Source organism: Cheilinus undulatus, linkage group 12 (assembly GCF_018320785.1).
Source record: "Cheilinus undulatus linkage group 12, ASM1832078v1, whole genome shotgun sequence".
Classification (NCBI taxonomy): domain Eukaryota; kingdom Metazoa; phylum Chordata; class Actinopteri; order Labriformes; family Labridae; genus Cheilinus; species Cheilinus undulatus.
The window spans coordinates 15,073,074-15,097,171 of record NC_054876.1 but is presented as its reverse complement, the minus strand read 5'-3'; the positions used below and the strand labels follow the sequence as shown (position 1 = coordinate 15,097,171).

Below are 24,098 nucleotides of genomic sequence, written 5' to 3'. Positions count from 1 at the left end.
ATTTGTTTTTCTCGGTTCGGATGTTGAAAAGGTCTTAAATGTCTTAAATTTGATTTTTGAAATTTGCTCTGCTGAGCTATCAATACATCCTTGAATTTCATCCGTGTTACTAGCTAAATGTGCCAGTAGCTAAATGTTTCACAGATAAATGAAGTGCCTTTAGTGTACCTTTTATACAGTTAAATCAAATAAAATATATATACATTTTTTAATTTGGTCTTCATGTCATACTCCTATTTCAAATATCTCACTTTGTCGCTGTCTGACAGCGGCTCTGATAGCTGACACAGAGGGAGGAGGAGGATAAGAAGAGACAGAGCAGGCTGACTGAGCGACTTGTTTCTTCATCAACTTTACAAATAATCCTGCCCATGTGTTCTTTACATGTCATAAACCATTTTTAATAACATTCAAAGTTATGTTAAGCCAACATGACCAGGCCCCTGTAAGTGCAACTGATGATTAAATAAATGCTTACAGGGTCAATCTGCTGTGACTGTCGAGCCACAGCACACACTGAAGCTGTTATATAAACAACTGGCACGTCTGTACCATAAATGGACCTTTTATTAGTGAGCACTGGGGTGTGGTGTCACTTACAGCTGGAATCCACTCAGCAAGCCTCGTGTAACCTGGCATCCTGAACCTGAAGCTTCATACTGGTGTAGTGGCAGCAGCAGCGTCACCACATAGATGCAGCGGGAGGAGACACACACTCTGCTGCTTAGAGCTCACTTCTCTGACTTCTGATGGCGCTTTTCAGCAAATTTAAACCTCCTGAAACCTTTGCTTTTGTTTGGAATTAATTTAAAGTTTCTCCCACTTATTTGGGAGTAGAACCTAATAAGTTAAAACATCAGCCTTGTCTTTGAATAGGAATTTCTTGGAAAGTTTCCTCTCCAAAATCCACACAAATTTAGTAATTTTTTAAAGAAATTATCCAAATTTTGAGTAAAAATCCTTAAATAATGTTTGAAGAACATTCCCATAAAAAGTACCCAAACTTTTCTTTAAGTAGTCCCCAAATGTTTCATTGAGACTTTATCATAAAGCCTAAACATTTCAGAACTTTCTCCCAAAAATACTATGTCAATTCCATAAAAATTTCAAGCAATTCCCCTTTAAAATTTCGAGGCACATTCCAAAAAATATACAAGTACATTCCCCAAAATTCCATAAAATGACAGAAAGATCCAAACAATTCTCAGAAAGTTCCATGAAAATTCTTGAAATATCAAAGGACCACCCTCCCGCTCCCAGATGTCATGAAAATGCCCAAAGATTTCCAAACAAATTTCCACACACATCCAAAGGATATAATTACAAAGCAAATTTCCACAAACTTTCAGCAAGACTCTCCAAAATATCTGCAAAATCTCCATAATAATACTTGAGAATTTTCAAACTTATTCCCTCAAATAGCTGAACAGCAAGTTCTCCCAGCATTTCATGCATTTTACTTAAACTTCAGTGGGTGTCCTGGACAATTATCTAGTAGAAATCTGCTGTAAAAAAGCCAAATGTAATATGTTCATGCAGGGTCTTCGGAGGTTAATGCATGTTTGTTACTGAAACATGAAAACGTATGATTTTGGTCAAAATACAAAAGCAGCAGTGTGACATGCACCAGGTCATATGAATATCTCACATCCTTGCGATGTGACAATTGCACATGCACAATTTGTCATAGAATTACAATATACCATTCAGCCCGACTATGTTGTCACATTTTTCATCTTACAATTCACACAAAACACGCTTAGAACTGTGTCACCAACTGGTTAGCAATTAATTTGCATTGCGGTCTTAAAACATATGGAGAGGGTCTTGAAAATGGTCTGGAACAGTATTAGATTTAATGTCTGATTTTCTGTATAAACCCTGATTTTTATTGTTGGATCCTTTTTGACAATAATAAACATAAAAGTTGTCCTTGAGGTTTTTCCTAGCCTGAAGCTAGATTGTTCGACAAATCTCAGACTGAGAAATGTGTAATTGATGTGGGCATGTGAGGATGAGTATAAGTATATAGCTACAAGTAGTAGGCTGTATGCAGTGTTTACTATTAAAGCAGTTACAGTAGTAGACGGTCTTTCTGTATGTGGTTTCAGATACAGTTACAGACAAACTAAGAGCCATACTCATTCTTACACCTGTGGATAATTTACCATCATACATTAACCTAACCATTTGGTTTGAGGGGTAAAACATATAAGCTCTTCACAGAGGAAGCCGTGTCATTTGGGGGATCTAAACCAGGAACACTTTTGCTGCAGGCAGACAGCGCTAACCACAGCAACAGCACTTGAAGTGGTTTTTTAGAGTCTGCCAAAGTACACTTTGCTCCAAACTCTGTCCACAGTGTTACATATATTAACTTCTGTAGCTACACTCCAACCAGCTTCTCTACACAAGGGTCGTGCTCTGTGTTAGATAATAAGCTAACAGCCAAGAAGAACCTTGTATTGCCCCTCTTCATAAAATATACAGCTAACTCACCCTTTTAAAGTAAAAAACAGAAGTAGATGGAATATGGCATTTTATTTTTGAATGCATGTTAATGTGTCTATAGGCCTGCAGATCTGCTCAGGGGGGGATCTGTGTGTCTTTGACGTGTGAGAGCAGCGTGTCTAACAGGATGGTCGATGGTGTGTTATGTCTGCCTTTGTTTATCACCCATCATCTGTTTGTGCATCCTGACACTCTGTTCTTGTGTCCTGCAGCTGAAACAGATGGAGGTGCAGCTGGAGGAGGAGTATGAAGACAAGCAGAAAGTGTTGCGTGAAAGGAGAGAGCTGGAGTCCAAACTGCTGAATGCCCAGGACCAGGTACATCCATCACTCTGCCTCTGGCCTCTATCAGTGCGGTCACAATGAGAGCACCACTTCTTTTTGATTGAAAAGAAACAGTTTTGAGTCTGAAAAGGTGCAGCTGTGTGTTTTTAAAAGATTGGAAAGTAGAAAACAGAGACTAACAAAGGTGTGTTCTTTGGTCATTTAGGTGGGCCAGAGAGATATGGAGACAGAGAAGAGGTTGAAGAAGGACCTGAAGAGGACCAAAGTCCTTCTGGCAGATGCACAAATTATGCTGGACCACCTGAAGAGCAACGCCCCCAGCAAAAGGGAGATCGCCCAGCTCAAAAATCAAGTACGACACATTCTGACACAGGAAAAAGGAAGAGTAAAAATGATGAAAAAGTCAATAAATCCTTACTTCTCTTCAAAACTATGATAGATTCTTGATCTTGGCCTCCTAACATTTGTCCCTCACCTCCTCTATGGTTACTTTCCTTTCACCTTCCTCTTACAGCTGGAAGAGTCCGAGTTTACCTCTGCCGCTGCAGTCAAGGCTCGAAAGAGCATGGAGGTGGAGATAGAGGACTTGCATATCCAAATGGAGGATGTGGCCAAAGCTAAGATATCAGTGAGTTTTGCATCCTGAGGACAGAGGATATAAAGTGTAGAGTGGAACTGCCTTTTCACAGTACACTTAAACACTTTTGCTTGAATGGCAATTATTTCTGCATATTTTGCCATACAATACTTTTGGTAACACTTTAGTTTAGGGTGCATTTCTCACCATTAATTAGCTGCTTCTCATGCTCAGCAGTAGCAAACTAAAAAAATCAAAATCAAAAAATCTCAAGGCACACCATGTTCATATCCATCCAAAAATAGTCTCATATATGCATATATGTCTAAAAGAAAGTCTGAAACGGTGTTTGTAGGGAGCCAAAATGTTACAAACACATCATTACTGATAATAACAGAGTATGAAATAATTAACAGAAATTAATGAGAAACAAAAAAATTAAAAACACAAATAAATAACACAAATAATACTAGATGATGATAATGATAGTAACAAATTATGATAATAATTAATAGTTATTGTGAGATAAATAATAGCAATAACATGTTAATGTAAATGTGATTATGTGGTTAAAAAACATACAGAAAAAGAAGAAAACATTTGTTTATTTACTATAATAGGCTGCAACTATGATGTAAATAAATAGAATATTGTCACATATTATTAAAGTGGTTAGGGTTAGGTTGATTTTGGGCAAAGAGGACCGTATCTTAGAGATAAGAGGACTATATCTTAAAGTATCTTGAGTTATTGTAGTAAGAACATGTAGTTGAAGAAACTGCCACTGCACACCTGATATTTCCTCAAGGCAAACCATTGTGCCTTATATGGTTTATGGTTGATGGTATATGGTTTTCTATCATTTCTTGTATTATGATTAATGCATGACATGTTAAGGTTTAATTTTAAGCCCATCTTGGGTTTCCATACCTCACCTGCACAACCTCACGTATGAACTATCTTTGTGAAAGCTGTGCCTGTCAATTGTAATTTCTCTTGTGCAAACACAAATAAAAAATAAGAACTATTTCTGTGGTACCAATACCTTAAGAGCCAAGCCAAGCAAAGCATCTTTAGGTCATTATTGATGTGAAACAACTTACTAATTGGCTATTTACATGCAGTAATAATGAGGTTATTAAACTCTTAGTTAACAGCCTATTAGGCATAGATTGTGGTCTTGTAGAATAAGACACTAATAAGGGTTTAATAAGGACTAATAAGCAGTTATTATTCTGTTTATTTGAATGCCTCTAAGCAGCTAATAATAGTGAGAGTTGTACCCTAAACTTAAATGTAACCATACTTTTTTGTGGTCAGAATTAAAAGTGTGTTTCATGTCCCACATATTAATGCACATCAAAATACACCTACTCTTTTCATCTCAATGCAGAGGCTCATTTTTGGATTAAAAGGGGGAATTGTAAATGTTTGCTTTCCTTCTTTATGCAAAGAGTCTTTAATTAATGGAGATTTTTTGCCTATCAAATAGGCACTCCCTAATACGCATTAATATGCACACATCATCAGGCCATATTAAAATAATAAATGCCCTTTGGCACGTATCTGATTTTAGCATTTTGCTCTAATGGATAAATAAGCTTTGTCGAATGTTTTTTCATTCTCTGCCTACTCATTAATGACTGTCTCTGGAGAGTGCTGCCTCCATTTCAGACTCTACACTGAGGATGTTTGTGTCTCTGGGGATGACACACAGCACCATGTGCCTGTGCTTTGCTTGTTAATTGCTGCATTTATGGCAAGGGAAGGTCTTGTAAATGTCTCGGATTAGAGAATGCATTTTGAGGGCCTGAGCCCTGAACGTTGAGGATGAACTCTAAATAGGACATCACCACTGTGCTGCACTGGCTGCACTTTTCCTCGCCTAAATGAGCCAATTGATTATCTCCAATTGGTCTCATCCCACAGCCAGAACCCCGTCCAGATTGTGTTTCATCGCCATTAGATGAGATTCCAGGGCTGCTACGGCTCTGCCAGCTAATGACCGTTTATCATATTCAATAGCTCATGAATAAAATCCACCATTCTGTACTAAAGTTTGTCCTTCTCGCTGTGTACCTCAGCTGGAGGAGCAGGTCAGTCGTCTGCAGAGGGAGAAGAATGACCTGCAGTCTCGTATGGAGGAGGATCAGGAGGACATGAATGAGCTGATGAAGAAGCACAAAGCGGCAGTTGCCCAGGTAACTCAACCTGCATCATATCTCAGTGAACCAGCAATCAACGCATGATAACATAAGAGAAGCAGACCATTAGGTAGACCATGAAAATACTGTGCTTCCTTTGATCAGACCTTTATGTTTACAAGTTACAAACATGTAGGATACACTTTTTTACATTAATGTTAACATTCTGTCCCCTCTTCATGTGTGAGTAAAGTGGCTTTAAGGTTTGGAGGACATATCCCTCTCTAAACACAGTGCATGCTCTGCAGTCATGGAGATGCAATCTGTTCTACAGCGGATCACACGGAAAATTATTTGGCATGGACACATTATACTCATTACCCATACATCAGAGGGGATGTCATTTACAGGAAATTAAAGCACACATCAACATCTCCTCGCTCTTATACACCTTGAAGTACACACTAAATCTGTGAATTTTTACTTTGTGTGTCTGTGTGAACCAGTCTGCCAGGGACTTGAGCCAGATCAGTGACCTGCAGGCCCAGCTGGAAGAGGCCACAAAGGAGAAGCAGGAGATCCAAGAAAAGGTAAAAGGACGTGTTCAGAGGCACTCTAAGTGCCTGCCAGAAAACCTGCCTGCTGCTTCAACTCCTCTCTCTGATTAGACCCTAGCTTTTCACACAGTTTCTGATTATTCTGACCCAAAAAACTGAGCTCTTGAAGCAGTTTTTGCAATGCAATTTGCATTTAAATAGCAGGAATCAGCAAAGATTTGTAGTGAAGGGGGGAAATTGTTCTTTTGCCTCTCAATACTAATATTTAAAAGGAAGGGTCATATTCGTAAACTAGGCTGCTTGTTTCCATGGTTAAACCCAATAGATCAAACTTAGAGCATTTGTTCTGTTCTTTTCTGTGCTAATATTTCAACCTGCTTCTCTCTCAGAGATTTATCACAATAGTGGTTTAGTCTGTCAGTCCAATGCCAGAGCTGCTTTTCACTGGAAAATATCAGAAATTCTCAGGGAAATGAAAAGGTGGCATTGAAAAGAACAACAAAACGCTCTGGGATGATGTGGTTTGTTAGTTCATCAGATAGCATTACTGATGTGATAATTAGGCAAAATAGGAAAACTCATTACTGATCGCTGGTCATTTTATGCTTCATTCACATAATTATTCCAATCAGAATAAAATCTGTTGAGGTGCCATGTTACTCTCACACCATAAATACAAAATAGAGACTTATGTGAATGTGAAGCAAACCTTCCATGACCGTTGTATTTGCCAGTTCTGTCCACACAACTGTAGAACTACAATGCAGGAAACAAGTGGCTATGTAAATCTTTAGCCTGCCAGTCCAAATCCTGTGATCCCCCTTCCAACATTTATTTTGCTGAAAAATCAAAGAAGACAGAAACAAAGCCCCTCTTAACATCAGCTCCAAGCATAGATAGGGAGCAGGTAAGTCTGTTATTCTGAATTATAACTGACCTGAAAGGACCTTAAGGAGTTTTTCACTGGTATCAGACTCAAATAAACATCAAACAGGGCGCTGATGTAGCTCAGTAGGTAGATCAGACACCCATAGGCAGAGGCTATAGTCCTCAATGCACTGGTCCCTGGATCAATACCTGGTCTCGGGGCATGTTTGGTGCCTTCTCTTTCCCCATGTTTCTTGTCTCTCTTCAGCTAAACTGGCAAATAAATGCAAAAATGCCCCAAAAACATCAAACAGACTTAATGAACATTTACTCTTTCATGTTAGCTTTGACAAAATAACAGACAATTCATGACATGATTAATTATACTATGTAGTAGTTTTCAATCCATTTAAAGACTGCTGCAGGGTAGATGTCATACAGACAGAGACTAGGATGGAACATATTTCAGTTTTAACTGGCGCAGACCTCTGCCATTAGCTCTATCCCCCAATAGTACAGAATCCTTTAAAAAATTCCTGGATCCAGACGGTGATCCTGATCACTCCCAAAATCTAATCTTCCTTATGCCATTTGTGACATTTCCTGAAAATTTCATCAAAATTCGTCCACAACTTTTTGAGTTATGTTGCAAACAAAAGAACAAACAAACATACTAACAAGCTAACTCCCTGCTGATCACATAACCTCCTTGGTGGAGGTAATAACATTAAACCTTCCCAAAAATTTCACATGGTGTGTTTAAACATTACATTAATGTTCCCTGCTGGCAGAAAGAGTGCACAACCCTACACACGTTTCATTCAATCCTTTTAGAAGATGCCTCTTTTACAGGGTCTAAATACACTTAGTGTTAGCTTAGTGTTTATTATAGGGGCACTAAAATTTATTGTAGTATTGGTTAAGGTTATCATAGTTTACTAAAACTAACTAAAAAAAACTAAATAACTAAAACTAAGATGTAAAATTCATTTTAGTTAACTAACACTTAATAAAACGTAAAGAAGTAAAAACTAACTAAAACAATGTTGTGCCTTTAAAAGACTGAAATAAAAATAAATCTCCTTAGTTTTGGTCTTTGACCCTAGTGTGTTGACTGACCTATTGTATTTTAAACTGTATGAAGTCAACTTTTCCTGACCCTTTTGGGTCTTCTCCCTGATGAGCTGGGACAGAGCCAGAAGTATTTGTACAGTCGCCCTCAAAAAGTATTGGAACGGTGAGGCCAGTTCCTCTATTTTTGCTGTAGACACCTAACATTTGGGTTTGACATCAAAAGATGAATATGAGACAAGAGATCAACATTACAGCTTTTATTCCCAGGTATTTACATGTGGATCTGATACACCACTTAGAAGATAGCTTTATTTGTAACAGAACACCAAATTTTTAGTTGATCAAAAATATTGGAAAAAAAAGACAAAACAGATTACAGTGAATTAGACTTAACATTTAGTTGCAATAACTGTATTAAGCCTGTGACCCACTGATATCACCTGACCTTTGCATCCTTCTTTTGTGATGCTTTTCCAGGTTCCAATACTTTTGGAGGGGAATGTATTTCAAGCTATCTTTAATACAACTTTAGATTTGAAACACTAATAAAAGTGCACATCTTTGGCCAAAAATAACGAGTTCCATCTTGAAAAATTATTTATTTTAAATGCAGTTGTTCTCATAGTGTGTCCATCATTCTAAAACCATAATACAGTGTATTAAAGATCAATAATTTTCACTTCTTCTGACTAAAAAAGGGCAAGAAACTGTCTGATATTTTATTTTTTAAAATACATGCAAAGGGTATGATTTTAGTGTTAAAGTTTACAATTGATATTTTTCATTTTTTCAAAAATAACAGAAAAAGAAAACAGAATACAGAAAAGGTTATCTAGTTCAATATTAAAAACATTTTTTCACATATTAGTATAAGCTCTTACAAGTTGGAAAAATTATTTTATACAGTTTACCTACAAGAATAAAATTCCCATGTCCATTTGTATATTATAAATGATTTCTTTTTGCATTTATTGATCATAACACTAAGCAGAACAAATACTGTTCTCCAGCCTAAAAGATTCAGGTTTTTAAGAAAACATTCAGGGCCCAAGCCCTATAAGCCAACCCCTCGCTCTGCCTTTGCTGATGGGTATCTCTTATTGCTGGAAAAACTCAAACTAACACTCAAAACTAATAATAACTAAACTAAAACAAAGCGCTTTTGCAAAATAAAAACTGAACTAAACTAACAAACAAGTATTTAAAAAATGAAAATTAAACTAGAATTTAAAACAAATATTTCATGTGAGGCATGGCTACTTGAATGGATTTTTAGCCGGTACATCTCAGACAATAAATTAGCTTGTTTGCTACCCAAAAATAAGATGTTTGAAATAGTCAGGCTTTTAATAGGTCTAATGAGGTCTTTTTGACTTGAAATCAGACAAATGCACTCATAGATTTGAGTTTTTACGGTGCCATTATCCACCCAAATACCAGTAATTATGTCTGATTTTGCCTGTTTGTGCTTCACTCTGCATCTACTGTGCCTCAGTTCTCAGCTAAATCATCCTAGGTTGGAATAAATGTGGATTTTTGTGCTAAAAGGTTAATGCACCTGATTCAGGCATGTGTTGCTAATAAGTGCTTTTATAATGATAGTGTTTTTTTGATTACCTCTACCATGTCATGTGTGTCATACGTTAATGCATCCCATTTTACTCTTGATGTGTTTGTTTGCCCAATGAATTTCCTCTAGGCTGTCAAAGCTGAATATCGCTGGTATACGGCAGTCTTAGGAGTGTGTTTTCATGCACATTACACACATGCCTTCCTTTAAGCATTGATATGCAGTCGACTGAACAAATAAAACCATCTGCCTTGAACAGAATGTCTTTCAAATATAATTACACTAAAGGACAGAATTGAGCTCTTGCCACCCTCTAACAGCAGACCCTGTCTCTATTAGATTAAGCTATATTCGCGTGCCAAATCTCTGCTGCACTCGGTTTTATTCAAGGCCCACCCATCAGAATATTTTTGGCTTGACTAGAGACACTGCAGGCTGTGAGGCATTGTTAAAACCTGCCAGAGGAGGCGGTGATAGCCATCTAAAGCATCTGACCTTGAAGTGGTTATCTCATCCCCAGTAGGAGGGAAATCTGGCTTCTTTAGTAATATCAAAGGAGCGCTCTAAATCCTCCTTGTCTCTGAAGCAAAGTCCCTCATTAGGTGCCATGCCGCCCTTTGGGCCGCTTTTTGTTGTGACGTATCTTTCTTCCTTTTATCAGTCATGAGAAAATGATTTGGTTGGAACAAACGTGCTTTGCATGAGGCCCCGGTTTCTGTGAAAGCCTGTGAAATTACTGTGTTATTCAGCCTGAACCACATGTTCATCTTTTGACCACTTCAAGTGGCTTTTATAAAGCTTATTATTTCAGACTGGATACACAGTATTTACATGTAAAAACAAAGATTAAATGGACTCAAAAAGGGTCAAAAGTGAACATTAGCTTCATTACATGAAAATAACACCAGAACTTTCTACAAAGTATCATATTCCTCATGTAAGTGGAAAAGCTGAGGTTAAAAATGAGGTGTGCGGCCATCCTGTAGGAGTGATTGTGAGTGTTTGTTTTTATGTTTCTCCTTCAGGTTCACTCTCTTCAGAGCCAGCTTGAATTCATGGAACAGTCCATGGTGGAAAAGTCTCTTGTGTGCCGTCAGGAGGCAAAGATCCGCGAGCTGGAGACTAAGCTGGAGTACGAGAGGACACAGATCAAACGATTGGAGGTGAGATAACCAGATAATTAAATAAGAGACAACTTGAGTTAATGATGTCTCCTGCATAGCTATTTATATCAGAAGGGGCTGGTAAGTTAAAGCATCTACCAGGGAGCAAATATATACAGGTTTATTTTTCTACTTACACTGCTAAATTTGTCACTTAGCCTCTAAACCACTCTGAGGAAAAAATCTACTGAAACTAAAAGAAATGGACTCGAAGCTGTGCAGATTAAAGGCTTTTTTCTTGGACATTGGGGGAAGTATATCATGTGCCATTACTTTTTTGTTCCTCAGAGTACAAACAAGCCTGAAATGTCCACTGAAGCACACAGTGTACAGACATCCAGACTCTCTGCACGAATTTTAATGAAACCAAATGCAGTCCTGGTCCATCCTTTGAGCACAGCTTTTATCAGTGAGGAAAGGCTATTGTTCTCAACAGACAGCAGCTGTAGAGGGATAGAAAAAGCTTAGGAGGATAAATCCATTAGGAAATAATTCTATGTTATGAGTTCCTATTTCTATCTTCATAACAACATGATTATGTGTGTGTTTGAAAATATGTAAGTGCATGTTGACCTGAAATCCTCTGTAGAGCTTGGTGGGCCGTCTGAAGGAGAACCTGGAGAAGATGACAGAGGAGAGAAACCAACGCATCGCAGCAGAAAACAGAGAGAAGGAGCAGAACAAGAGAATGCAGAGGCAGATAAGAGACATGAAGGAAGAGTCAGCAGAGCTGTCCAAGAAGGAGGCCGAGGCCAGCCGGAAGAAGCATGAACTAGTAAGTCCTTTGTTGCTGGGACACGATTTAATTCACTGTTGTTCAAACTAGAGGATGTAAACATGCCTCTGTCCGCTGCGGTCCTTCACCAGGAAATGGACATTGAGAGCTTAGAGGCAGCAAACCAGAGCTTACAAGTGGACCTCAAGTTGGCCTTCAAGAGGATAGGAGACCTGCAGGCTGCTATAGAGGACGAGATGGAGAGTGATGACAATGATGACTTAGTCAACAGGTACGGTACAGCTTTATTATCTGCAGAGAGGAAGCCACAGTTGCCTAATCATTACTTTATGTGATTGAAAATATCTGGAAACTAGTGACCAGCGTACAAGCTCATATTATCTTTATAAGCTGTTTTATCACTTAAAAAAACACCTCTTCAAATGAATTTATTTGTGTTTTTTCCATACAATAATGTGTTTATTTAATCGTGCCATTATTTTGTTCTAGTACCAGGGGGCCTGATTCACTATGAATAAATTGCAGCTGCTAATAGCGCCAAAAAATGTGCAGAACTTATTCTGCTGCTCCGTCTAATAGTGTAATTTACAAAGCACAGTGCCAATAATATTTGGGTGTAAAACACACACATAATGTTGCCTTACTCTGTGCAGTTTGTTCTTATTTTGCATCTTAACTTGTAGATAGTCTATCGAGCCTCCACATTGTGCAGAGTTACTACCTCATGGTGATGTAGAACAGTTTTGTTCACATTAGATAATCAACTAGAAAAGGAAAACACTGTAAGGCTTGACTCAAAAAAAACATGTGTAAACAAAGCTTCCTCCCTTAATGCTTGATTTTTTTAAAAATTCAACTTTATTTGTAAACAAAGTCTGGCAGTTGCATTCATGAAATAACTACATTGCAGCCATTACTGACTAAGCAACAGCAACTGGGATTTGATTAGGTATAGACCCATTTTAGAAGTAGTTAGACAAACGGCAGCTAACTTTAGCCTAGCTAGTGTCAGCTAAAGATAACATAGGTACACTAGCTACATAATTAACATTACAACATAAGCCAACGTAGCTAAGTTAGCTTTAGCAACGTGAGGCTTAGCAAACAAAGCTAAACCTAATGTTGCTACATAGATAACGTAATCTATGTAGCTTACATAGTGGGTTTGTGAGCTTAGCATTTGCTACGTTAGCTATGTGGCTCCATTATCTATAGGGATGTTAGCTTAAGCAACATGGGCTTTAGCAAAAAAAGCCAAGTCAAATGTAGCAACGTGAATAATGTATCTACCGAGCTTACATAGCTGCTATGTGAGCTTAGCTTTAGCTACTTAAGCTATGTAGCTATATTAGCTATGTTTCACCATTACCTATAGCTAAGTTAGCTTTAGCAAAATGAGCTTTAGCAAACATACGTAGCTAAAGCCAACTTAGCTACGTGGATAACGCAGATCTGCGCTTACATAGCTGCTACAGAGCTACGTAAGCTACGGCTTCTACGTTAGAATGTTTTCATGGAGGACAAGCTTTCTTTATTTTAACCAAGCAGACTGTTTACTCTGCTTTAATTAACATTTGTTTTCAGGTTTTGTTGGTCAGGTTTTTAACTTTAAACTTTTAGTATCTTACAGTTACCTTAACCCTAACCCTAAACGGAAGTTTAATCCGATTTTATTTTGAAATTTTTAGTGCTCTGAGATATAAGGTGGCACAGTTACCACCAACTTCCAGCAGCTGGTCTTTTTTCATTCTGACTGGGCTCAGCTGTTAGCATCAATGCTTGTAGATTGAGCCATCTTTGCATAGAGAGGGAACAGTATTCCCAAAAATGTATGCATTATGTATGGTTCAGATTCACTTAGATAGTACCAGGGCAGATAGATGCATCTTGCAAGACAGTTAGGGTTGCATTTTATCCTTTGCTCAGGCTTTTGACTCACATGCATTGATTTAGCAGTTGCAAAAGCCACCCAGACCTTTAGTGAATAAGACCCTCGTCATCATAAAATAGTGTTTATGTAAAGGGCTATGTGGGGAAAAAAATGTATTTGTTATTATTGTGTGCTGTTATAAATTAGAGCTAGAATGTATTTCTTAGGTCACCTGTGAGTTGCAACTTGTGTCTTTTTGTTTTCAACCTCCCACATCTAAAATGAGTCATTTTACAGCTTTTTCTCCTCTTTAAATAATGACATGATTTAATTGAGCTCAACTCCTCTGAGCTTGTGTCTCACTGCTGATTTTGCTGCCTTCACCAAGTGTTGAAGGTTATGTTAGCTCTGAGTCAGAGCCTACTAAGGTAAACATGACCTGTAGTAAAGCAGAGTCCTTAAAAGGATGACAAACACAGCTTTCTGAAAAGCAAGCGTGCAAGCACATGACTGGGGTTAATAGAAACAATCCTTTACAGTGGGTTGTTATTAAATGTTTGTTTCCATGTAAAACTATCTATTTTCTTTTGTTGTTTTGCAGCAATTTTTGTGTATCTCACCTTCTCTGTTTCTCTTTCTCCTTGTTCCTCTTTTGGTGTCCACACTCCTGGCAGTTTGCAAGACATGGTGACAAAATATCAGAAACGAAAGAACAAAATGTGAGAATGAAAAAAAATGCATCCTTTGTTTTTGCCATGATGGTTGTTTCCATTTTTTTCACACCTATTTCAGCCAGAGGAGAGAATAATGCAGTATTGCTTATCCTGCAGTTTGTTTGTGTTTTTCACAACAACACTGTGAGGAGAAGTAATTTTAAACAGAATGGAAAGCTGTGTCTGTGGTGTACATCACTGATAAAAGCTATACTGAAAGAACAGACCAGGGTTGCATTTGGTTTCATTATTTTTTGAGCCAAGTGTCTGGAGGTCTGTACACAGTCTGCCTGGGTAGATATTTCAGACTTGTTTTGTTCTCTCAGAGTAACAAAAAATATCTGATGGCACACTCTGTACTTTGAAGAATGTCAAGGGAAATGTAGACTATAATTATAAACAGACTAAAACTCTGATTCACTGGTATGAGACATAAAACCAGCAAAGTTCAACAGTCCTGTGGTAATACTGCACTGTTCTCCCTGAATGTTAATACATCTGACACCATGCTTATTTAAAATCTGCATTGTCATCCTACACTTTCATCATGCATTTGCGTGAGATGAAAGCTGCTCTGCGCTGAACTCTGCAGAGCTCCTACCATCATCTGTTCCTCTGTGGATTTCTAAAGCACATGCAACAAGTCCATATCTCATCGACTTTAGAAAGAAATACTCTGCAGAGTATTTCTTCAAATTTTTGGTTCTTTGAAGTTAAAGATATGATTGCTCATCCAATTTACATTGCTATTTTTCTTTTAAATGAGAAGAAATATCATGAGTCATAAAAATATATATTAGTGATATCTGTCATAGTTTGTACCTTAAAAAAAATATAGTAATCAAAATCAGACTTCTCTACTTGTAAAATATTACAGTAGTGCACTACTTTAGCTCAGTTGGTAGAGCAGGCTCCATTCAACAGAGAGTCCTTAAGGCACCGGTCCCAGGTTTGAATCCTGATCCTGGTGCTGTTTGGGGCATGTCTTCCCCTGCTCCCTCCCCCCAAATTTCCTCTCTCTAATTAGCTGTCCTTTCAAAATAAAAATCAAAAGGAGTCCCAAAATATAATCTTAAAGCTTGGGTTGCACCGATACATTGGTATCTGACAACATCATCGCTGTTGACCCGCCGCTGACCAACATCAGCTATCAGCAAATATGAAAAGATATCGCCTACCATTGTTTACCTTTTGAGTCAAATTTATTATATACTATCATCTGGTAACCTGGCATGCCAGATGGATGTGCTTATTGCAGGATAAGCAATACTGCATGTGTGACTGGATGAACGTTCTGTCTGTCACATCTTTACGGACCAATCAGAGCAACAAAACTCAAACTCCATAGAGAACTGCATACCACGAACCATGGCGACTGTACATGACTTTTGTTGTTTTTTGAAAAGAAAACAGCTCAATACTGTTCTTTTTTCTTCTTTTAACAAAGAGATGTCATCAAGTTCTGATAAAAACTTGCCCTTTAGCAGCATCCACGCTAATGTCTTCCACCATTATTGTACCAGCCCCTTGTCGTTGCTTGCTTACATCACGATTCTGCTGCACCAGAAAGTACTGCCCCTCGTCACTGATTGGTCCTGTCAGTTTCTAACCAGACCCAAACGGTTCAGATGCTGATTTAATAGCAGGTTTGTGGTAGGCAGAAGAATTAAACTGCTGGACAAAGTCTTACCTGTTTTCATGGTCAAACACAAGAAAAAATGTTGGCATAGAGGGAGTTGTACTCCAAAAGAAGTGATGGAAAAAGACATTAGTATCAATATTGGCCCAGATTTTCTGTAGAATGAGACTTTTTTTGTGGCTCAAAGTTGAAAATCACTACTATGAAGTCTAAAACTGGACTTATGAGGGCATCATTCAGTCAAGTGAAATGCAGTGGAAATGTGCAGTTTAATGGATGTTTTACCCTTTAATTGGTTTTATAAATAGTCAATATTATTTGGCTTTTTTGACCAAAAAATTACAAAAGAACATCTTAAATGTCAAAGTTGAAACAGATTTCTACAAAGTAATGTCAGTTAAACAAAAACACATTTAAAGTGACTGACCTAATTCAACAGAGGTCCAGCCAACTGGTGCTAGTAGTCTCACAATTAGGGTAATAGGGATCACCTGAGTGCAGTGACTGTGTTGCAAGTGATAATAGTATAAACACACCTGTGTCTGGAATGTGTCACTGGTTAATCAGTGTTCCTGGCTACTGTTACACCATAAAAACAAAAGAACACACCAAGCAACTCAGAGAAAAGGTTATTAAAAAGTATAAGTCAGGGGATCAATACAAAAGAAATTCTAAGACACTGACGCTTTCTTGAGTTCAGTTAAATCCAGAAATAGGCATATGTGTAAATCTGTCTAGATCAAGCTGTCCTCTCAAGTAGGGAAAAATATAGGAAAATCCTGGTGGACAATGTTACTCATCTACTAAATACTGACTTAGGGTTAGGGTAAATTTATATACAATCACTTATTTTACATCTATTTCTTTGTAGAAATCTGTTTTCACTTTGACATTAAAGAAGTTTTTCTGTAATTTTTCATCAAAAAGCAGAATTTTATTGACCACGATTGCTTTATAAAACAGATTAAAGGGTTAAGACATCCAAAGGGGTTAATACTTTTTAATAGGCAATATGCTATTTATTAAGATAAAAAGTGAAGCATAGTGTTAATAATTCAGCTAGCCATTTTTTTAGTGATAACTTGTGCTTCATACTCTTCCAAAGGCATGATCTGTATGGCCAACGCTGTACCAAGTTATCATAATGGGACTTAGTCTATGTGCTCTAAGAGACCTTATGCTTGATCATGTGGGTGTGCTGCTTGTGATTGTGAAAAAATAGCTGCACACAGTGACTTAACATCTGTGGCTGCAAAGTCAGTGAGTGGACCTTGTTTGCACAGTGCATGATTGAAATATTCTCATCTGATCTCATCCGTTGCTTCTCATGCATGCAAATACTTCACTAACCCAATCTCATTTCACAGTGCTGTGACACATTTAACTTTGAATACAAAAGATCACCTTGTCTTTCATTTAAAATGTGTAGCCATCGATCGTGAATGTTAAACATGTTCCTGTGACTGACTGACTGAATCCCATTTTCCTTTCGTCATAATACAGTGAAAGGAACTTTTGTGCCATGTCAGATAATTTAAACCTTCATTAGAGCGTATTAAAGAAATGCAGTCTTCAGTTTGTACCCGTCCATAATTTCCTGCTTTAACCTGATTGCTTTTTCAGAGACATGGCGTCATGCTCTTTATCACTTTGACTTTTTTGTTATCCAATTTTCATCAGACAACCTGTGTGTATTGCTGCCCTGCTTTTATTTTTGTGCAAGTGGAGGAAAAGAACAATGATTTTTCATGTTTTCTTAATTGCATTTTCCCCTCCCTTGATATCATTGCATTGGCAGCACCGATGAAAAATAATTGTGGAGGTGATTTTTCCCACAATTATGAAGTGGATTTTCTGGATGATTTACATTATTATCCAATCGTTATGTACTCCGCTGCTTCAAAACAGAGGCAACACTCGCTGGATTGTTACTATTTAGAGGGAGTTGATATAAGTTAGATTAGGTTTTGTCATGCTGGGCTGTTGTCTACAGGTGTAAAATGAGGGTTAGATACTGTGGAGAAGGTAGATGTATCCCTCAGTGTGGACTGACAGGAAAAGCAGCATTTTTCCCCTTTGGTACAAAGTGCTAATTATCCTGAGTCACAGGTGAGCCACACCAAAGAGTGTGAAGTGTACACTTTTTTATTAACATAAATTAACACCCTGTGCTCTGTATGTCAGTGGGTAATTAGGTCATGTTGAACAGATACCAAAAAATATGTTGCTTGAACCACAAGTGCTAAACTGATAGAACCCAGCCATAAGAGATGTGATGCTGAGCGTAAGCATTTGTGACAAAGATTTACAACCAGTGCAGGCAAATTGTCAGAAGCTATTAATGTTCACTTCTAAATTCTCAGGGCTTGTTGGTATCTGCGAGCCTCAGGACTGGTTAGCTAGTAGTGCAGGGCCAAGGACAAATCGCTTGTGACACCATTTGCACAGCACTCGATTGCAAGCCACCTTCTATTCACATGTGTATGTGCAAGGGGAGATAATTTGGCTGAGGGCTGGTTTCAGTATTCTGCTGTGTAATTTATCATGTTAAAGAGTCAAAGTAGCACATACATGACAAATGAGCAGCATGTGTAATCAACTTCCTAGAGTTAATGGACATATAATCTTATTTGTGTGAGGCTTTTGTTAGTCCTAGTTAGCATGCAGGAGAGAAGGGGTGCAGTTAAAATAGAGGGATGACACATATAAGCTGGACTTGGACTCACAATTTTAGCTTGCAGCCCTCAAACAGGGGTTTCCTGTGGAAGATCAGACTATTTAGTCACTATGGGATCATTGTGTCTTGCCTAGAAAGCCTGGCTGAAATGAAGAGAAGGTTATATATGTTAATGCTTACTGAAAGCTTAAGAGCCTGACTCTTTTTTTTTTTATTTGTGCACCACTCCCTCGCAACACTCGCATACACCAAAGCACCACCACCCCCTTTATGTGTTGAAACAATAGCTTTTAGGGACCCTACCAAAGAGAAAAAAAGATAGGGATGGAGGACACTTTATTCCCTGAGAAAACATGATGGAAAATGTGACACAAAGCTTGATGACAAAGGAAACATTGTGCTGTTCCCTTGGACATCTACAAAGATGGATGTGTGCGATGTGGACAAATGACAGAGCTCAGCAGTCTGGCTGTCATCTCACACCTCTTTGAATATCCTGTTCGCTCCCATAAGCATTTTTTGGAAACACTTTGCATCATGTTTCAAGGCTTAGATAGATAAGCTTGTCCAGGAAACAAGATCTGTAACCTTCACTGCCGTTTCTCATTTTTAATGACAGTCAACTGTAGACACAACATGCTAGATATTGACAATTTAGTGATAAACAAGGCAAATATGTAAGATTGATGTAAGCTGAAAGTTGTGCGTAGATAAGACTATAAATAATAGTAACATTGAAGTCTGTTATAAATCAAAAGGAACTGAAAATTGCTGTTCGTCTACAGTAACGCTGTCACTGCTGCCTGCTACACTGTGTTTAATATACACTACATTGTCCTGCTCTGACACCCAAAACAATAGAGTCGAAAGAGTATTTTTCTCTGACAGAGCTTACCATGGCAACACAAGTCAAGTGTAGCTTGGGCCTTCAAAACATGTGCATATAAATTTAACTTTGAAACTGTCTCTGAGACATGTGAAAATATATTTTCACCCCATGTACAGAAGGAAACTTTAGCTTTATTCTCCCAACTTATTCTTACAAAACCTTTCAGTAAAACTTAATTGTAGTGGACCCAAATGATTTAAGAGTAATAACAATGTAATTTGAATTATCTAGTAATTTTCTTTAAGGTGGTAATTACTTAGTAACAATTCCAATAACTTCCTCATAATTTCAGTCATAAATTCTTAAAAACTCCCTTTTAGTCAGGAACACTCATACATCTTACCATTTTATTGAAAAATTGATACACAGTTTAACTTGGCAGAGGAGGCTTTGCTAAGAAGATGCAACCTCTGCCAAGTTAGCTGAGCAGCATATTTGACTTTCTAGGGAGCGCATAGCTAGAAACCCCATATGAATGGATACATTAATGACAATGCATTCTGAATATCAATAAGATCAGTTAAAACTCAATTAATACATAGTATGGATCTCAGTATGAGGGTGCAACAGGCTTTAAGCTATGAAGGAGAAGGCTGGGGTGGAGGATGTTAAGCAAGCAGCAGCAGTGTGGTGCATCGGCATTAATGCAAGTAGGGATTGGTGAGAAGTACATCATAGTTTAATGCCCGCCTGTGATGAGAGAAAGAGCTGTGATTGGCTTTAGGTAGTTTTGTAATGCCCCCTTTCAAAATTTTAAGGTAATTTTCAGGTCATTTCTGACTACATTCCTTCATAATTCACAAGTAATTTGTTGGTAATTTCTGCATATCAACCAGCTAGATTAAATTGAGCCCTTCCTCCATAATTCCCAAGTAGGTTCTTTGTAATTTTGAAAATAGCCTTGTGTTAAGTTACATTAAAGGCACAATACTAGGCTGTTTTCCAAAATACATAGAAATTTCTGGGGAATTATTGAGGATGAGCTCATTTATTGCAGAGAATTGCCACAATGTTATGAGGAAAGCCCAGGGCATTCTGTGTAGGAACATTTAAAACTAAACAGATTGAAAATGGAAAAAAAAAATCAACAACAGGTAACAGTATTGAAGACTAAATGGCAAAAAGTGATACAGCTGTTGGGGATAGGTGTCAGGTGAACTATTTAACAGCACGTGTATAAACAGCCTTTGTTTATGTTTCCATTGCAAAGATTGTTTTATTATTAAAGGACAACAGGGTGAGACATTTTGGATAATAAAGACACTAGGCTACAAATATATCAGGATTGCTCTGATTTCCTTTGTAATCAAAGATGGGATTAACCTGTCAAAGCAGATGGACTGGCCAGATTCCATGTCTGTCACTGGGCAGATCCATCTTATTTAGTTCCAGCCTGAAACTATTGTGACCGGTCTTAGGACATTCTGGATCAGTCAGCATCATTTTAGGGAGAAGCTACAGGCAGGGTGTAGTTGTACTGGTAATTGATAGCGATGGCTGCTGCTGTGTAGTGTTTAGCTTTGATACAGCTATAGTATAGAGGCAGATTTATGAGAACTGGACCACATTTCTTTATTAAATAAAAAAGGAAAGAACAACATTAACAACTTTTCATGACCAAAAAGATGATTTTGCTCTTCTCCTAACCTGCTTCAGCATGAATTTGCATCGCTAAGCATGGATGTAGCTCTAGTATGGTGGCAGTTTTATCGGAATGTGCCAAATTATGTAACTAAAACAAGAGCAAAGTGGTGTTTGTGTAGGTTCTCATTCTTCCAGGTCATAGCTCTCAAAGTCTTTGTCAAGTGGGACTGGACTTTTCTAAAGAAACTTTATTGACATTTGTCACAGTTCTTCCTGATTTAGCTTATACAGTGTGAGCACTCAGGTCTTGATTGAGTAAAGTTTGAGCACATAAATCTTGAACATTTGTCATGCATCAAAAACGATTGAGGTTAAAAGTGTGAGCTGACATTCTACCTCACCTCTTCTAGTGTTGGCTTGAAAATGCAGTGTTTGACCGGCTTTAGAGGCTATTGCACTCTTTATTATTCTTCATCAACATTTCCGATCACGTGTATCGTGTCGGACAAAGGGATGCATAATTCAGCATGCATTTGACATGAATGAGGATTGACCTTATCCAGGTGGGATCTAGCGAGCTTTTTCATGGAGATCCTCAGGTCTCTGTATATTGATTGTTATGTCAAGCGTAAGGGCCACAGGGCTGTCTCATGGCTCCACTCCAATAAGAATCAGTAGGAACAGGTGACATACCACACAGATGCTAGCAGCCTGGAACCAGCCAAACAAGTCCATTATGCCCCCAAATGACTTCATCTACATCGTGCCGAGAGAATGCATTCACTCATTTATGTCATTCTGTCTGAAAAAATCCATGAATGTGTTGTTATTGTGTGACCGAGTAAATCCTAACTACTTGCTGGGTTATCTTTTCATAACACTGGCCCCTTTTGACACTGAAGGATGAATACAGTTGTGAATTACTAACAAAAGAGTGCTTGATATGTTGAAATTAACCATTAATTTCCTTGTGATATCTTTCATGGTACTCTGCTTCAAAAATATTCACATAACAAGTCACTGAATCTAAACTCTTGTGTCATAATTGGTCTAAATTGATTCTGAATTGTCACACAAGACAGATTAAAGCACTTAGTAATAAGAAGCTGAGTGAGGATTTGTGGAAACTGCTCAAAGAAATAAATGTGCATTTGGATTAACTCATTGGATTGAAACATTTTTACACTTCAAGATGTCAAAATGACTTGTTAAAATGAATATTTTTGCCTTGTTATGTTGGAGTCTGGGATCCTCTCTTACTCTGACTGATTTTCTGTCTTCACAGCGGAGATGACACAGAAACAGACTCAGAGGTGGAGGACCGTGTGGATGGAGTAAAGTCTTGGCTCTCAAAGAACAAAGGCTCCACAAAGACCACGTCTGATGAAAGCAGTCTAAAGAGCACCAGGTTAGTACTCACAACCTCTCACATCATGACAGATAACCATGTAATTCTCTGTGCTAAAGCAGTGATGAAAAGTTCCCTCTTCCCCAGCCTTGAAAAGGCCCAGGATTACCTGGGGCAGTTTGTAACAGAAGGATGGGTATTTCATGTGATTAGATGTCATCTCTCTCTCTCTCAGTAATCTGTCTAATGACAGCAGGCGGGATGGGGAAGCGACTGCTGTCAAATTTATTGAAGTGGCCCGTGGCCAGTTGGCATGCCTGCTAAATGACATCTCTGCCACAGTTAGATAGATCTTTTCTCTGGTTGATTGCCTCACTTTCTACAGTGTACACTAAACATAATGGCAATAGCAAGAGATATTATATTTTTTCCTGGACTCAACACTGGCTCCAAGGACGAGTGAAAAAGACAGATTTGTAGTTGTGCATACCAAGGTACCAGAATCTTAATACACTAGTTCAGTCTATCTGAAGGTATTCAGTACTCTGAAATACAGTTTTACTGATTTTATAAATCCATCATGGTCAACATAATTTGCCTGTTAACAATAAAATGACAAAAATCCTTTTTAATGTCAAAGTGAAAACAGATTTCTATAAAGTAATGTCAGTTAGATAGTATGTACTGTAATTTTAGTGATCAAATGAATATTCACCCCCATCAAGTCAGTATTTAGTAGATGCACCTTTGGGTGCAATTATAGCACTGAGTGTGTGGATAGGTCTCAATCAGGCTTAGGCTTCTGGACATTGCAATTTTACTCCATTCTTCTTTGCAAAACTGCTCAAGCTGTCAGGTTGCAATAGGATCGGTCGTGAACAACCCTTTCAAGTCCAGCCACAAATTTTCTGTTGATTGATGCTTGGTATATGGCTCGGTCACTCCAGGACATTCACCTTGTTGTCTCTAAACCAATTCTGCGTAGTTTTGACTGTTATTGTCTTCGTGGAAAATAAATCTCCTCTCAAACTGTAGTTCTGTTGCAGACTGAATAAGACTGTCCTCCAGGATTTTCCTACATTTTTCTGCATTCATTTTACCCTCGACCTTTATAAGCCTACCTGGGCTTTCTTCCTAGAAGCATCCCCACAGCATGATGCTTCCACCACTGTGCTACACCGTGGGGATGTACAATGTTTGGTGTCTGCCAAACATAGCGTCTTGTCTTTTGATCAAAAAGCACAATTCATTTTGGTCTCGTAAGACCAAAGATCTTTCTTCTACTTGAAAATGGAGTATCCAGAGGGTCTTTTTGTGAACTCTAGTAGGGGTTTAACAAGAGTTTTCTTCAACATTGACTTTCCCTTTGCAACACTCCCATTAAGCTTTGGCTGATTAAGAACCCAAGCAATAGTTGTTGTATGGAAAGTCTCTCCCATCTCAGCTGCTGATGCTTGGAACTCCATCAGAGTAGTTTTAGATGTCTTTACATTTCGTATTTTAGTTTAATTAATGTAACTTTGTTTTAATCTGTTTTCATTTTGGCATTAAAGAGGTTTTTTGTATTTTGTGTCAAAAAAGCCAAATTATATGGACCATGATATATAAAATCAGTTAAAGGGTAAAACATCCAAGGGGATAAATAATTTTTATCTGTACCGTAAGTGTGTTCATTCATTTATTAAGCATAAACTCAAAGATGGAAATTCTCCTGTATTTTTCCTATTATCTTTTAAAATTTTATGTACTTTTGGTGTCTCAGCTGTGTTAGAGTCTCTTATATTCTGTCATTTGATGTTCGATACTCTGATTTAAGCATGGAAGTTGTAAAATTAACACTTTCTTCTTTTGATTTTCAATTTAAATGTTCTTTTGGTTGTCTCTGATTAACAGTT

At 37.9% G+C, this 24,098-nt stretch overlaps 1 protein-coding gene across 6 annotated transcripts in view; it reads left to right on the top strand.

Annotated features, from left to right (window-relative positions):
- Window positions 1-24,098, top strand: part of LOC121518762 (unconventional myosin-XVIIIa-like) — a 104,197-nt gene that overhangs the window by 69,801 nt on the left and 10,298 nt on the right. For 5 of the 6 annotated variants that reach the window (XM_041801342.1, XM_041801341.1, XM_041801339.1 and 2 more), the window contains 10 exons: window positions 2,724-2,828; window positions 3,001-3,147; window positions 3,310-3,423; window positions 5,457-5,573; window positions 6,023-6,106; window positions 10,610-10,747; window positions 11,337-11,522; window positions 11,615-11,754; window positions 14,028-14,072; window positions 22,141-22,263. In XM_041801342.1, coding sequence (XP_041657276.1) covers window positions 2,724-2,828; window positions 3,001-3,147; window positions 3,310-3,423; window positions 5,457-5,573; window positions 6,023-6,106; window positions 10,610-10,747; window positions 11,337-11,522; window positions 11,615-11,754; window positions 14,028-14,072; window positions 22,141-22,263 — 1,199 coding nt within the window. The remainder of the gene's footprint in view (window positions 1-2,723; window positions 2,829-3,000; window positions 3,148-3,309; window positions 3,424-5,456; window positions 5,574-6,022; window positions 6,107-10,609; window positions 10,748-11,336; window positions 11,523-11,614; window positions 11,755-14,027; window positions 14,073-22,140; window positions 22,264-24,098) is intronic. The other variant, XM_041801338.1, reaches the window with a different exon arrangement.